The sequence below is a fragment of the Amaranthus tricolor genome, chromosome 13 (assembly GCF_026212465.1).
Source record: "Amaranthus tricolor cultivar Red isolate AtriRed21 chromosome 13, ASM2621246v1, whole genome shotgun sequence".
Classification (NCBI taxonomy): Eukaryota; Viridiplantae; Streptophyta; class Magnoliopsida; order Caryophyllales; family Amaranthaceae; genus Amaranthus; species Amaranthus tricolor.
Window position 1 is genome coordinate 19659975 of NC_080059.1, and position 17883 is coordinate 19677857.

Sequence of the window (17883 nt, forward strand, 5' to 3'; positions counted from 1 at the left end):
ATGATTTTTTCTTCATTGGTGATGAAGAGTGCTTGAGTGTATCTTGTGATGACAGATTGATTGTGGTGCTTCATATCATCTTACTCCGCGCAAACAATACTTCTCTTCCTACACTAGTGGTAATTTTGATAGTGTTAGAATGGAAAATAATGGGTCATCCAAGGTCGTTGGCAAAGACACTATTTGCTTGGCTTGTTCCACGGGTTGGAAGCTAGTTTTGAGAAATGTTAGACATGTTTCTGATATCAGATTGAATCTCATTTCTATATATAGGCTTGATGAAGAGGGTTAGTCCAGCCACTTTAATGATGATAAGTGGAAGCTCTGCAAAGGAAATCTTATAGCGGCCCGATATAAAAAGCAAAGTTAAATTTATATGATGTAAGCTAAGTTTTGCGGGGGTAAGGTAAATGTTTCAGATGATTGCTCTTGTGAGTTATGGATGATAAACTTGGCCATATGAGTAAGAAAGGTATGCAGGAGAAATATCTCACTGATGTCTCAAGTATCTCTCTTAAATTCAGTGTTGAATGTTTGCCTGGTTAACCACATAGGATTTGGTTGTACACATTAATTTATTAGTGATTAGTGAAAAATTTTGGCTTACGGTTCGGTGTTTTTTTTTCTCTTACTAGGTTTCCATGTAAAAATATCGTGTGTATTTTACTTTTTACATTTTTACTTAATTGTGATTCAATGTGGGATTATTATTATTTGTTTGATTGGATTGATTTAGTTTGCTTTTCTAACAACACAAAGGGAGAAAATGTATGTGTTATAATGCCACTATTTTCAAAATTTGCTACATTACTATTTTTTTTAAAAGTCTATTTGCCCCCTGCTTTTTCCCACCTTATAGGTGATTAAAATTTATGCGAGGATTGGTCTATTAGCAAAGAGTGACGACCTCATTCAAAATTTTCTAACAATAAAATTTATATGAGGATTGGTCTTCCTTCTTTTAAAATGATTTAACATCTAAGTCTTTGTAAATAAATAAATTTTCCCAATATTTTTAACTTCAATCAAATATCGAATATTTCATTTATCAAATTGAATTAAGATAAAACAAAATTTCAATTTCAAAATTTTCAATTGAAATATTTCATAATATGATTCAATTTATTTCATTTAATTTATAGATATTATCTCAATAATTGCAACCCCTACCAATTCCTCCCCCATTCACTTCATATAAGTACTACATGTATAAATTTGACTTATTTGTTTGGTTAATATTTCTCATCTTTTTGAATGTTATTATTCTGTTTGTTTGTGTTGCAAGCTTTTGTTTGACTGTTGTTGTGTTTGTATCTATTGAAAGCTTTCAGAACACCTTTCACACCCAATTAAACAAAAGAGAGTTGTTGCACCAATGCCTTAGACATTGCTTAGTCATAATCATAAGCATATTATTATGTTCTGCGTTCAAAGAGTAGTAAGTAATAGTTGCACCTGTTACACTTCCATTCATTATCCTTGCTTTTTAGTCTTATTCACATATAGCCTATATTTTATTATTGACTTTTTTTCGTTAGTTAGTTGGTTGATTTTTGGCATTTGCCTTACCAACTCAAACAATTTTTAAGTCAGTCGAGAAACTTAGACTTAAGACAAAACAAAAAGAAAGAATTGTCGCAACTCACAAACAACTCTTTCTATTGCATTTGAGCTTGTTGACAAACTTTTCCTCAAATTAAATGCCAAACTAATATCTCCATCATCAATTGACTTATACAACTAGCATAATGCAAAAATATGATTTCGTTCACGGTCGCGGTCACGGTCACAAAACGGAAATCGCGATCAATACAGATGATTTCTCGGTCAATGCAGCCTATATTCCAATCGCGGTAAAATCAAAAGCCTTCACCATACGGTTGTGATATGGTGATGTGGCCTTAGTTTTACACTATGATAGATAGCTTAACAAAAACCAAAACTAACAGATAATACTAATTGGTTAAACAAATCAACTAAACCGTCCAAAGATATAAAAAACCATCTTCATTTCATTGAAATATTTATTTACATCATATAATAGCTGCAAGCAAAATTCATAAATATAATAAGTTACCAATGTCAACTAATAGTCTTCAGATAATTAGTTTCTTGTTGCTTGTTAGCATCAAATCCTGAAAATACTTAATTAAAAAAAATCTTCCAAAGCAAACTACTGATCATTGGATTAAACTAATAACATAGATTCAGGATAACTTCAAACTATGCTACTGTCACTCTTGGTGAAACTGACTGTCCTGTTCCTGTAAACTTGCAAGAGTTGATCACAGATTTGGCGCGAAGTTGGCCTTTCGGCAGGGTAAGTCTTGGTGCATTGCAGTGCAATTTCAAGAACCTGAAGAGCTGCATTTTCTTCATTGGGGGATAGAGGCTTCAATCTCGAGTCGAACAGCTTCTCCTGTTCTGATCCTTCCATTTCCATATGGTTTTCGACCCATCTCACCATATCCATATCTGTACCAAAGCATGTAGCTGTTGGCATTTTTCCAGTTACGAGCTCCATTAATACAATTCCCATGCTGTAAACATCACTTTTTTCTGTTGTCTTCAATGAGTATGCATACTCTGCCCAAGACAAAGCATACCAAAGTAAAGAGACAATAAGTTAGCAGTGCAAATAGTAGTGAACTGTGTAATATAAGGTAGAGTATATAATATTGTTAGGCCAATACGTAAACATCCGATGGGCCCACTCGTGTAGAAACACCTATGGGGCACCCATGGGCTCAGACCCACAAACCCATGAATAATGAGTGTTAACTTGCATTTGCATACACATTTGATGAGGTTCACTCTTTCTCAAAATCATATGATATCAAAAAGATTACCCATTAAGCATTATACAAGTCTACAACCAACTATTTTAAGTCTACAACCAACTAGTTTAGCGATGTGAGATCATGTGAAGTATTTCGAACAAATATATCATAGGGTTTTAAGTATAGTAATGAATTGTTTCTAATTGACATTGAATGGTGAATATCATTTGCAGCTTCACATAAACAACAGATTATATGTTTATGTTAGAGATTAGCAAAATCTTAAGCAGAATTTAGTTTTACCTGGTGGGATGTATCCATAGGATCCAGCAAAAAACACACTGGATTCAGTATCATTGAGAGATTCATAATTGCTATGGAGTTGTTTCGCGAGTCCAAAATCGCCCAAATGAGCCTCCATGTTAGAATCCAGCAGCACATTACTTGACTTGATATCTCTATGAATGATTTTCGGCACACAATCATGGTGCAGGTACTCCACACCTTGAGCTAACCCCACAGCGATTCTCAACCTCGTCTCCCAATCGAGTCCCTTCTTTTCCCCCTTCTTGCCGCTGCTTCCTTGTCCGTGCAGCCAGTCCCATACACTCCCATTCTCCATATAATCATATATCAACAGATTCGAGCCTTCGCCTTTGTTGCTGCAGTACCCTATTAGTTTCACCAAATGTCTGTGCCTTATCCTCCCCAAAGTTTTAATCTCTCTGGAAAAGCTCTTATCTAACATCAGATCATCTTTCCGTGCTATCTTTTTCACGGCTACTGTCTCTCCGAACGATAAGTCTGCCTTATAAATTGTGCCAGAACCACCAGAACCAATTATAAAAGCATCACTCAGATTCTTTGTTGCTTCCATTATGTCATCCCATCTGTATTCTGACTGCCTCCTAGGTGATTTCAGATTGAGTAAACGCCGGTTTGTATTCGAAGAACTAGAGGAGAAAGTGCTCCCTCCTAAAACCCGCGATCTCTGCATAATCTCTCGTCTTCGTTTAATGCAAATGGCGACACCAAGTAGTACGACAATCGCAGCAACAATGCTTAGAAATGTTGGAAGTATCAATGCTCCTGGTGTATGTTTATTTCTCGGGTTATCTGAATCGCAACGAAGAAGAGGCTTTCCACAGAGTAATTTATTCCCCTCATAAACATCAGATGGCCATTTTGACAACTGTTTATCAAGTTTCCCTTCAAGGTTATTGTATGAAAGGTTAAGAAGGCTCAAACTACTCATTTCACCGATCTGAGGCGGTATATCTCCTGTGAGCTGATTGTGAGATAAACTGAGAGCTTCAAGCTTAGAAAGCAGTCCAATTTGTGGTGGAATTGATCCGGTAAGACGGTTTGAACTAAGGTCTAGCATGATTTGGAGATTCTGAAGTTGAGAAATATCAACTGGGATTTCACCATTGAGTTGATTATCCGACAGTCGTAGCTCATAGAGTTTGCTCAATTTCCCTATTGAAGGTGGGATAGAGCCAGAAATTTGATTCTTACTGAGCTTAAGGACATTAAGAGAACCAAGATTACCAATTTCAATGGGTAATGTACCATTCAACTGATTGTCCTCCAGGGAAAGGACAAGGAGCTTAGAACAGTTGAATAATTGGGGTGGCAAAGGACCAATGAACGAATTCAAGGACAGTTTGAGTTCCCCCAACATGGGCAAACTCCCAAACCAAGTTGGGAGCTTTCCGGTGAGACGGTTTCCATTAAGATCAAGATGGGATAGTTTCTTACACGATGAAAGCTCAAAGGGTATCGAGCCAGAAATCGAGTTTTTGGAAAGATCTAAAAGGGATAATTCGCCAATGAACCCGAATGTTGGAGGGATTTCCCCAATGAAATGGTTGTTCCCTAGTCTTAACCTTTCAAGCAAGGGTGAGTCCCCCAATTGAGGAGGAATTACATGATCAAATTCATTGTTAGTGACATCAAAAGAAAGCAATGAAGTGGAACTACACAATGCAGAAATGCTACCATTCAATTTGTTATGGGAAAGATTAATTCTTGTCAAATTAGACAAGCTTTTCAGTTCATCAGGGATATTACCTTCAAGTGAGTTATTATACAGCATAAACTGCTGCAGAGATTTCAGGTTTCCAAATGTTGAAGGAATCCCACCAGAGAGATGATTATCAGCCAAATCAAGGATTAAAAGCTGCTGACACTCACCCAAACTAGGTGGAATCTCACCCACCAGATCATTTTCTCTGAGATGCAGGAAATTCAATTCTTTAAGAAGACCTATGGTACTAGGTATGTTCCCATTGAAGTGATTCCCATAGAAATCAATCATCTGTAAGCTTGAACAATTGCCTATTTCCAAAGGAATTTCCCCTGAAAATTGGTTGTCATAGATGAAAATTTCCTCAAGATTTCCCAACATACCAATCTCTTTAGGCAAATTTCCTCCAAGCTTGTTCAGGTAAACTGCCAAACTCTGCAAATTGCTGAGGTTTCCAATAGCAGGAGAAATTGCACCAGTTAAACTGTTGTTGTACAAATACAAATCAGTTAGTTCAACCAACTGATATAACTCAACGGGTATCGACCCGTTGAGTGTATTGTTGGATAAGTCAAGGATTTCCAGTGACTGACATTGACTAATTTCTGGTGGGATTTCACCGGAAAGTTGGGTATTTGACAGATACATGCTCTGAAGACTTGTTGCATTAGCACAAATACTGGATGGTATTGTACCAGAAAGTGTATTGCCAGATAAAGCCAGGTTCACTAACTGATTCATTTGTCCAAACTCTTCAAGTATGAATCCAGTGAGCTTGTTCATTGATAAATCAATGCTTCTAAGATTACCCAACTTGGTCAATGATTTGGGGATGGGACCCACAAGCTGATTACCCATCAAATTTAGGTAATCAAGCTGACCCATATCACCAATTTGGTCAGGAATGTTACCTGATAAACTATTATTTGCAAGGTTCAGATTTTGAAGATTCTGAAGCTCACCCAATTCTTGAGGGATACTGCCGTTTAACATATTCTCAGCTGCTGCAAAAAGAACAAGGTTTGTGCAATTTCCTAGCTCAACTGGTATTGGACCCACCAAATAGTTTTCTTGCAGGATCAAATTTTCAAGCTTGGTTAACTTTCCTAATTGGGAAGGTATTGAACCAGAGAGACTACAAGAGCCTAAACCCAAGGTGACTAAATTAGAAAGTTGGCCAAATGATGTAGGGATTGGACCTGTGAGATCATTGTCACCTATCCTCATGACATTGAGGCTTGTGAGTGAGCCAAGTTGAGTAGGGATAGGCCCACTTAGCTGATTTGTGAAAAGAAGTAAAGATACTAAGGAGGAAAGGTTTGAAAGAGTTGTTGGGATGGGACCACTGAGTTGGTTACTAGAGAGGTCAAGGTGGAGTAGTTGCTTTAAACTACCAAGTGCAGGGGATAGTGACCCAGTGAGTGATGACCCAGAAAGGTTAAGACTCAGTACAACTCGGTCCGAGTTACCAACTGAGTCATCATCACAAGAGATTCCATTCCATTTGCAGAAATCTGGGTTTTTATCAGACCAGGTTTTCAGTACACCATTTGGGTCTTCCACAAAGGATTTCTTTACCTCTAAAAGAGTCTCTAAAGTAGTATTTCTCAAACATGAAACATACCCAAATGACACAGTTACTAAAAATAGAGTAAAAAAACATAAATATGCCATTTTTATCCCCATTAGACAAAAACCCAGATCATCAATGTTGCACTAGATGAAGAAAGACTCAATCTTGGCTCAAAATACTCTCTTTTTGAAGGGTAAATTAATTCTTCAAGAGAAAAACCATGAAAAATAGCACCAAAAAACAGACATAGTGGTAGAAATCAGTATGGAGGTTTCTACAATCAAGAAGGATTATTGATTACTGAATGTTTCAATGCACTGTGGCTGAATAAATGCATGCACACTACAACTTGAAGTAGTATTGAAAAGAATGGAAGATTTTTGAGAGAGAAAGAAAAGTCTAGAGAGAGAGTGTGTACATATATTGATATTAATACATGATGCATGCAAATCAAAGATGAAATCTTGCATACATGCAAATCATAAATGAGCACCGAACTACTATTCCATTCATAGAAAGAGAGAGAAAATGATGATAGAAAGATAGAGAGAGAAAGTAGTCAGAATAATGAGAAAATGTATAAATATGTTTAAATGCATTTAAAAACTAGTTGACTTTTTCAAGGGATAAAATTAGGAACAACTACTACTATCAAAAACATATTAAAATTGCATACCAGAAAAATATGAAGAGACCTAATCTGATAAAGAAAAATGCAGACAGGACAACCATGGCATTGGACATTGGCAGCAACAACAACTGCACCAGTAAAAACAACTCCAATATAACAAAGCCATTCAATTTCACTAAAACCCTTCAAAATACTTGTTTGACTGAAAATAGAACATATAATTATTATATCGTGTTTTCCGGTTAAACACCGAAAATTTTGTTTATTAAAGTTTCTGTATTTGTTTTCTGATTGTTATTTTCATTCAATAATGATGATGATAATATATACAAAAGGTTTCAGCTAACAGCTCCTAACTGTCCTAGTAACTGCTCCACTAATCTCCACTAATAAAATAACTGTCCTCTATGAATAACTGTTACACAATCTAACACTCCCCCCTCAAGTTGGGTCGTAGGGTCACCAACACCCAACTTGCATAAAACCTCTTCAAAGAACTGAGTTCCAACTGCCTTTGTAAGAATGTCTGCTAGCTGATCCTTGGACTTAACATACGGAAGCTTGATTACTTGGGCTTCTAATTTCTCCTTTATAAAATGCCTGTCTACTTCTACATGTTTGGTGCGATCATGTTGAACTGGATTTTCTGAAATATTGATAGCCGCTTGATTATCGCAGTACAGCTCGCAACTCCTTTTAGGAGGGGATCCTAGTTCAGTTAGTAACTTTCTCAACCACAGGACTTCTGTGATTCCCTTTGCTACACCCTTGAACTCAGCTTCTGCACTAGACATGGCAACTACTTTTTGCTTCTTGCTCCTCCACGTGACTAGATTTCCTCCCACTAAAGTAAAGTAGCCTGATGTTGACTTCCTATCATCTCTATCTCCTGCCCAATCTGCATCTGTATATGCCACAAGATCAAGGTGACAATTTTTCTGATAAAGTACTCCCTTACCAGGGCACCCTTTGAGGTATATGAGAATCCTATAAACTGCATCCATATGCTGAACCTGAGGCTTGTGCATGAACCGGCTGACTACTCCCACTGCATATGCGATATCTGGTCTTGTGTGAGCTAAGTAGATTAACTTCCCTACCATGCGTTGATACTGCATGCGATCAGCTAACTTTCCTCCTTCAATCATCTGTAGTCCATGGTTCATCATCATTGGTGTCTCGATGGGCTTGCAGTCCAGCATCCCTGTTTCAGTTAACAGGTCTAAAACATACTTCCTTTGGGATATGAAAATTCCTTTGTTTGATCTAAGAACTTCAATCCCTAGAAAGTACTCCAGCCTACCCAGATCTTTCATCTCAAATTCTTGAAACAGTTTTTCCTTCAGATTTGAAATTTCATCTCTATTATCCCCGGTGATGATCATGTCATCAACATAAATTATCAGGCATGTTGTTTAGCCTCCCCTTCGTTTAAGGAACAAGGTGTGATCTGAATTGCTTTGCCTGTAGCCAAATTTCTTCATTGCAGTGGTAAATCTTCCAAACCACGCTCTGGGGGATTGTTTCAGCCCATACAGAGCCTTCCTCAATCTGCACCCCTCATTCTCCGAGAATCCTAATGTAAACCCTGGTGGAGCTTCCATGTACACTTCCTCCTGTAGATCTCCATGCAGGAACACATTTTTAACATCAAATTGATGAAGGGGCCAGTCTAAGTTTGCTGCAATGCTGAACAGAACTCAAATTGTATCAAGCTTAGCAACTGGAGAGAAGGTTTCTGAGTAATCAACTCCATACGTATGCGTGTACCCTTTTGCCTCCAGTCGAGCTTTGTACCTTTCAATCGTGCCATCTGACTTGTACTTGATCGTGAATACCCATCTACATCCGACGACTTTCTTTTTATTCGGTAAGATGCACTTCTCCCATGTGCCATTCTTATTAAGAGCATTAATTTCTTCCTCCATCGCCTTTCTTCAATGTGCAGACATTAGGGCTTCTTTGACTGTGACTGGGCTCTTGGTTGTATCTAAAGTTGCCTTAAATGCTAAGGCACTCTGTGACAAATTTCCTGATCCGGACGACTTTTCAATGGGATATCTCAATCGTTGTGCTTCATATTCAGGATCATATCTTCTTGGTGGAACCCCTCGAGTGGAACGAGGAGGTAACATATATGAAACATCATGACCCCTTGTTTCAATTGTATCTGTGGCAGCTTCCTCAGTCAAAGTATCAACTAACCCATTATCACTGTTGCCTGTGTCAATTCCTCGGTCGAAGTATCAATATCAACTATCACATTATCACTGTTAGTGCTTGCTGAAACAACTTGATCAAGAGCTGTATGACTTACCTGATGGTCAGACAGGATTGGTGGTGGTAGAGGAGTAGTGGAGAGACCATCTTGGTGAGGTGACTCTGAAGCATTGTCAACTTGATCTTTTGGGTGAAGGTTGGGCAACCATGGACTAACTAACCAACTGAGATCATCGTCGTCATGATACTTCTCCTCCTGACGGCGAAGATGGTGATAGTAGTTTTCCTTCTCGATGAACTCGCAATCCATCGTGGTATAGACTTTTCTAGTTGAGGGATCATAGCACCGATAACCTTTTTGATTGCGACCATATCCAATAAGAACACATTTCACTGCTCGTGGTTCAAATTTGTTTCGTACCCTTGCTGGACAATGAACGGAAACCGTGCACCCAAATATACGAGGAGGTAGAATATTCGTAGAGGGAATAGGGAAATGGGTTTGGAGGGTGGCTAGGGGTGTGTGGTATTGGAGACTCTTGGTGGGAAGTCTATTGCTAAGGTAATTGGAAGTAGCGATGGCTTCCGGCCAAAGATGAGTGGGAACACGAGAGTCAAGCATAATAGCACGGGTCATCTCAAGCAGTGTGCGATTATTCCGTTCTGCCACGCCGTTTTGTTGGGGTGTGTTAGGACAAGATGTTTGATGTATAAGGCCTTTTTGTTTAAAGAATAAGTCCATGTCCGAATTGATATATTCTCTACCATTATCAGTGCGGAGCATGCGGGGCTGGGTTCAAAATTGGGTACAAATCATATTATAGAACTCAACAAACAGATAAAAAACTTCAGATTTCTGTCTAAGGAAATAAATCCAACTCATGCGGGTACAATCATCAATAAATGTAAGAAAGTATGAAAAACCATGTAGTCCTACGACTAGGGCAGGGCCCCACACATCGAAATGAACAAGCATAAAGGGCACATCAACTTTATTCAAGCTATTAGAATACGAATGTTTGTGACTTTTTGCAAGAATACATGTTTCACACTTAAACTTAGGTTTTAACCCTACAAAATTAGGAAAAAGTTTTTCTAAATACCCCACAGAAGGATGTCCTAGACGTCGATGCCATAGTTGTCTTTCCCCTAGCCCGCGAATAAGTGCCATTTTGCCTTTTGGAGTCTCCTCTTCCAAGTAATACAGTCCATTGCTCTCAATACCACGCCCAATGATTTCTCCTGTCTGAGCATCCTGCACAATACAACAACCGGGTTTCATGAGAACCGTACAATCAAGATCTCTCGTAAGTTGACTCACCGATAACAATTTATGTGACAGGTCAGGTACAAAAAGACAATTTTTTAAAGTGAGGTTTTTTGTGAAAGAAATAGTTACGGCTCCGCTCACTTTAATCCCTTCCCCATTCGCGGTTTTAATGACGTCTTTCCTAGGTTGGTCATGAGTCAAAAAATCATTAGGGTCAAATGACATTGTATCGGTAGCACCGCAGTCAAAAATCCAACCCTCTTTAAAATAAGGCGAAGTATTGAGACAGGACGAAATGTTTAAAGGTGGGGGCAAGGGATCAGAGGCACGTGACCTCCTTCCCCTATTTAAAGGCTCTTTGAGCCTTTCTTCTTCACCCTCTGATTTAAACCCTACTGCGCCGTTCCCTTCTTTGTTGCTTCTGGTACCTTCCTCTGCTGGTTTCTTCTCTTCATCTTTATTCATGGATTCATCTTCATTCATGGATGCATGCCTCTCTGCACTCCATCCCATTGCTACTTTTCCGGTGCGGTGCTGATCGGAGAAGTGGGTTTGTCTTTTTTCCCTTTTTTTCTTCGGATCCGACCACTATTCAGGGTAGCCAACGAGTTTGAAGCACTCATTTAGCGTGTGCCTTGTACCTCCACAGTAGGCGCATTTGAGGTGAGACTTGTCATCTTCCCGCCGGTAAGTCTTCCCTTTGGCCGTAAAGACTCTACCGGAGCCCGATGTTTCTAAATCTGATGAGGGCTCCGTTTTCATGATTCCCCGCCTTAATACCTCCCTTCTGATACTTGCATATGCTTCCTCCACTGTGGGGAGTGGATCCAACAGTAATAGATCTTGCCTATCATTATTAAAAGTTTGATGGATTCCGGCTAAAAATTGGTATAATCTGTTTTTTTTGAATTAGTTGATTATAAATAACGATATCACCTGAGTCTTTCATTGGGTTTGGTTGTCGTCTGTCGATTTCCTTTCATACCATGAGAAGCTTGCTGTAATATGTCTCGATTGTGTCTGTTCCTTGCTGGATTTTATTTGCCTTGACTGTTAAATCGAAAATTTGCAGGCCATCTCTCCCACTACTGTAGAGAGTTTCAATCCCTTGCCACAAAGCTTTGGCTGTTGGGAAATCAAGATATTGATTCACTAAGTCAGAATCTATATTCTCTAGGATCCATGAGATAACAATTGAGTCATGTTTGATCCACTGGCTGTACATTGGGTCGTTTGTGGAAGGCGGGTCGTTTATAATGTGATTGAGACGATCTCGTCCACTAATGGCTAAGTGCATCAACCTGGACCATTTTGTGTAATTTTGATTTGTTAATTTCTCTGAGATGGAGAGGGTATGGGTGTTGGTCACGGTTTCAGTGGGCGGTTGATTGGAGTTTAACTGTTTGAACAGTTGCAACAATTGCCCCATTGTGACCGGTTGATCTGGTGCTATGACAGTTCTTGATTCGTCTGCCATGTTTGGGTTTTAGGTAAGTTAATGGTAAATAATGAAGCTGCAAAAACGATTCAGAATCGTTGCTGCTCTGATACCTTGTTTTCCGGTTAAACACCGAGAATTTTGGTTATTAAAGTTTCAGGTAACTGCTCCTAGTTGTCCTAGTAACTGCTCCACTAATCTCCACTAATAAAATAACTGTCCTCTATGAATAACTGTTACACAATCTAACATATCGCATTTATATAACGATTTTTTAAATTTATCCTATGATGCACCAATTTCTTCTCGCCGTCTAAAAGCATGTATAGTGAGATGATAATTTTTTGTTACCTTGAAAGTAATGGTAACCTTTTTAAGGATGAGTGATTGTTTTGGAAAAATAATTAACATGTGATCTTATATCAAAAAATTAAAAAGTTAACCAATGTATAAATATATTTAGGTTAGTTTTTGTATTAGCGATTGGTTTTAAAATGAAATATTAGTGTGCTAAACTAAAGTGAAATCAATAAAGAGAATGAGGGGTGATAACATTTTGAACCCTTGTACAAGAAAGAAAGGGGTGATGAGACCCACCTCTTTCACCCTGAACAAGAAATATGAGAATAAAATAGATATTCACTAGAAAAAAGGGTGAAAATTGGGTGCCAAAATGATAAAATTGTGGTCAAATAAATCGACATTTATAGAATATATAATATATCTTAAGATTTTAATTATCAATTTAGTTTGAAGACATTGTTTTTTTAAATTGGTGATACGATCTAGTATATAAAAGCTAAGTTACCTTGATCAACCAATTACGTAACTTTTATTATAGCTCAAACACAAATTCTTGTGAAAGACGGTCTCTTTGAGAGACCATCTTTAATTGGACCAGCCCAACATATATGTTTTAAAATATTATAAGTAGGCAATAAAAAATAAGTAAGTAGGCATTTAAATATTGTGAGTAGGTATTAAAGATACGGCAAATAGACATTAAAAATAAGATAAGTAGGCATTAAGTTTTAATGGGTTGCATTTGAGAGAGAAACGTCTCTTAAAGAGACGGTCTCTCAAGAAACTAGCTTATATAGTGCATGGTGGCTCATTTGATCGTGCATAGCCTTTCAATTTTAATTGAGCTCCACTTGAATGCTTGATTGGTATATCACTCATCGCATAAATATATAATCTACATCAAAGACTTATTTAACTTAGTATCATAATTATAACTATTTATCTCTTTTTATTTTCTTTCTATCCTTATACCAAAAAAAAAAAAAAAAACAAAAGATTCTTGTTAATAGTAAAGGATCATTGGTGGAGTAAGCAAGTTAATAGTAGAGGAAGGAATTTCAACAGTAGGTAGGGCTTGTCTTTTATTTTATGAAACAAAAGTAACTTGAATGATGGATAACCTTTACCATAATCAACTATACATCTGTTTTTTTAAATATGATAATTAAGTTAATAATCGGTTAATGATGATCCATCCATAATAAATAATTATTGGAATCAACAAATAAAGGATATCCCATAATTAGAATCCAACCTACTATGGGGGTGCCGTAAAGAAATGATACTAAGAGAGTACTCACTAGCTTGTTAAGAGTAATTAACAACTTCAATATTGGTGGTGTTTTTTCTTGATTTTCTTGGTTTCACTTTTCTCTTTCCCTTAGCTAAATTAGCTGCAGCTTTAATTTATTATCATTTGCAAGCAAGTATAACCTTTCTAGGTAACTTCTACAATTGCAGTATTGTAATTTTGATCAATTCAAATATTAATTTTATAATTTTGATCAATTCAAATATTGTTTAAAATGTCCATAATAAGGTTGTCAATGTTAGATATTTAGATGGGAAGATTATAAATTTGATAACTCGGGCAGGTTTTATGGGATTTGAGTTCTATTGGTTTGAGTTTTTTTGGGCGAACCAACAATTTCATTGGGTTTGGTTCAATTATGGGCTAAGGTTGTCATGTGTAAGTGTATGTCGTCGGTATTTAATACCATATTGAGTCCAATTCAATTTCGAATTATCAGGTTAAATTCAATTTGGATTTTGTTTTTTTTTTGATTCTATGTCGGTTATACTCCAGGTCAATTCGAGTTTAGTTAGACTATGAGTTAGGTCATTTTTACTATTGGGTTAACTTCAAGTGGGTTATGTTTAGGTTTAAGTTTACTTCAAGCTAAATCTATCACATTCAGGTTAAATTTAAATTGATAATTTTCTGACTTATTATTTTGGATTCAGATTGACTTAAAGGCGCCAGATATATTAAGTTAAAATAAAACTTAAAATAGGTTATGCTAAATTGGAATCATTTTTGTGTCATATAATGATTTTTTTGTGGAAATTCATGTAAAAAGTTTACATTCAAATGCTAACTGAACCGTGATGATCATTTATTCATTAATGAGGTGTAACATTCATAAGAAACATATGATGGATATATTAATACACATTAGCACATACACAAAAGAAGATATCCTTGAACTTGCTACTCTTATATCCTCTAACTATAAAAAACTTGCAAAGCATGAATACTGTTTATCATTGTGCCTTAATGAACAGTGTTTTAGCACATGTCTTGCCAAATTCAACGGTTTCAGTGCCAAATGTCGCCTGCAATGTCATCACTTTAGCTGCAGAGTATTCTTCCACCTCCCTTCACACACTATCCCTTTAATTGCTGACTTTTCTTTCTCCTTTTTAACTGTTGACTCTTCTTCTTTCACACACTACCTCTTTTCACACTACCTCCTGGTTAATACCCAACGGAAAGAAAATCCAAATGATGATTCTTCTTCCTCCTACTACCATCTATTATCTTCTCTCTTCATTTAATTCTAGTTGCTCAATGAAGCTTTTCATGTTTTTCGGGCGGCTCATCAGTTCCTCCCACATCTCAAAGCTTCTAACATATAGTACAATTAATAGCAATTGATATATGGTTGATGTATAGTAGTTTGGACCAAGAATTATGCAAGTGGTATGCTGATGTTATTCCAACGATATGTGAATGCTAAGTTACCTACTTATTTAAGAGGAATTACTTTGGGATTTTGTAGTTTTTTTAGACCAAAATACAAATATGGTTGACATTAGCAATGGATATATGGTTTGAACGAAGAAATGACCTATAAGCACGAAATACGCAAGTGATTTGTTGATGATATGTAAACAATATGCGATTGCTAATTTTCATTGCTGCATTTAGTAAGCTTTTAGTGCTATTACGTCTAAATTTTAGGCACCTTTCATGCGTAAGATTAGACATTAAAAGAATAAAATACGTTTTGAAGCGACAGGTTATGACTAGCTGCCAAAAAAAGCACCACCGGTTCTTACAAGAAAATGCTTAACGATATGACAAAGCTTTTTGGCTTTTTTGAACCCCTTAATGGTACTTCGAATGGTAATCAAATGTGGCTTGCATAGTTATTTTAACCAGCAAAGGAGCGATGCTTTATTTTAGAATTGGACACGTTTCTATGGACTTGATTGCCTCAGAGGAATCGATGACTAAACATTATTTGCAAACTCTTGTAAAAGACTTTGGCCTTTGAATTGAACATATGAACACCGACAAGTGTGAGAATTGTAAACAGTGTGCGAGATACATTGTGTTGTGCTCAATAAAGGGGAATTTTGAAGGAACGACCTTTATTGTAGCAGTGTTTGAAATCTTTTGCATGCCTCTCGGGATGACTGTTTGACTCCAACTCATCTTGCCTCTTAAATCCTCTGATGTACCCTTTCTCCTCCTCCCACTAAAAAATGAAGGGTCAATAGGCTTCCTGTATTAGTCCTCTATACTCCTCAGCTTATTCATTTGCCTCTTAATTTTCTTGATTTGTTTCCTAAGAAAAAGGTTGGCCGCTAACTCACAATACTTCATTATGCTATTGTGCAAGTAGTTGTCATCCCTTAGTTTAGATTATTGTTTTTTCCTGTAGTGGTAATAGTGGAATACTAATGCAATCGTTATGTTGTTAGCTTGTAAGAAAGTAGATATTGTATTAGGCTTATATTGTCCAATGCATAACACCATTGCTCTTTTGTAACCCTTTTTGAATCAACTTTGCGTTGTGCTGTAATGGCCATTTCTATAAGCTTAATAAAATCTACCTACGTTTAAATTTGCTCAAGTTCTTGGTAATTCCTTCATCTAATTGCTCAAGTCTTACATTACATTTCCTTATGCTTTTACAATTGGTGTCTTATTAGTTTATGAAAGGCCAATGTATAATAGCCTTCCTTGACATAATCGTAGTTTGTTGCAGTTAGTTGTACTTTGATTTCTGGTTTAATATTGATTTTGAGAGTTTGTTTTCTGAATTACTATTCTTTATTCAATCATAGGGTTTTGTTTTTATACAAGTGCACTACATAACTGCCACACTATTACATAACTGCTCTTTCTAAGTAACCGACACTTACTATGTAACTGCTGTAATAAGCAACTTTTACTTTAACCCTAATTAAATATACTGGGTATGTTTATTTTCATAATCTAACACTCCCCCTCAAGTTGGGTCGTCGGGTCACCAACACCCAACTTGCGTAAAACTTCTTCAATGAACTAAGATCCAACTGCCTTTGTAAGAATATCCACTAGTTGATCTTTTGACTTGACATGTGGAAGTTTGATCACCTGTGCTTCTAGTTTCTCCTTTATAAAATGTCTTTCGACTTCTACATGTTTTGTGCGATCGTGTTGAACTGGGTTTTCTAAAATGTTGATAGCCGCTTGATTATCACAGTATAGCTCACAACTCCTCGTAGGGGTGAACCCCAGTTCAGTTAGTAACTTTCTCAGCCATAGAACTTCTGTGATTCCCTTTGCTACACCCCTGAATTAAGCTTCTGCACTGGACATAGCAACCACCTTTTGTTTCTTGCTTCTCCACGTGACTAGATTTCCTTCTAATAGCGTAAAGTGGCCTGATGTTGACTTCCTATCGTCTCTGTCTCTTGCCCAGTCAGCGTCTGTATATGCCACAAGATTCAGATGACCATTCTTCTAATATAAGATTCCCTTTCCAGGGCATCCTTTGAGGTACTTGAGAATCCTATAAACTGCGTCCATATGCTGAACCTGCGGTCTGTGCATGAATTGGCTAACTACTTCTACTACGTATGCAATATCAGGCCTTGTGTGAGCTAAGTAGATTAAATTCCCTACCATGCGTTGATACTGCATTCGATTAGCCAGTTTCCCTTCTTCAATCATCTGAAGTCCATGGTTCATCATCATTGGTGTCTCAACGGTCTTGCAGTGCAGCATCCTTGTTTCAGCTAACAGGTCTAAAACATACTTCCTCTGGGATATGAAGATTCCCTTGTTTGATCTGAGAACTTCAATCCCTAGAAAGTATTTCAGTCTGCCAAGGTCTTTCATCTCAAATTCTTGGAATAGTTTTTCCTTTAGATTGACTATTTCTTCCCTGTCATCCCCGGTGATGATCATGTCATCAATATATATTATCAGACATGTTATTCTCCTTCCTCTTCGTTTGAGAAACAAGGTGTGATCCGAGTTGCTTTGGCGGTAACCAAATCTCTTCATCGTAGAGGTGAATCTTCCAAACCATGCTCTAGGAGACTGCTTCAACCCACACAAAGCTTTCCTCAACCTGCACCCCTCATTTTCTGAGAACCCAGATGTAAACCCTGGTGGGGCTTCCATGTACACTTCTTCCTGTAGTTCTCCATGTAGAAACGCATTTTTCACGTCAAATTGGTGAAGGGGCCAGTCTATGTTTGCTGCAATGTTGAACAGAACTCGAATTGTATCAAGCTTAGCAACTGGAGAGAAGGTTTCTGAGTAATCAACTCCATACGTCTAAGTGTATCATTTTGCCACGAGTCGAGCTTTGTATCTTTCAATTGTGCCATCTGATTTGTATTTGATTGTGAATACC

The 17883-nt window shown here is 37.3% G+C and overlaps 1 protein-coding gene across 1 annotated transcript; it reads right to left on the reverse strand.

Moving 5' to 3' along the window:
- Positions 1–1973: 1973 nt before the first annotated feature.
- Positions 1974–6909, reverse strand: LOC130798976 (LRR receptor-like serine/threonine-protein kinase GSO1). Its single transcript, XM_057662065.1, has 2 exons — positions 3084–6909; positions 1974–2586 (listed from the first exon to the last, which is right to left on the reverse strand). The coding sequence occupies exons 1-2, from the start codon at positions 6493–6495 to the stop codon at positions 2219–2221; spliced, it is 3780 nt and encodes a 1259-aa protein (XP_057518048.1). The 5' UTR covers positions 6496–6909; the 3' UTR covers positions 1974–2218.
- Between the last annotated feature and the right edge of the window lie 10974 nt (positions 6910–17883).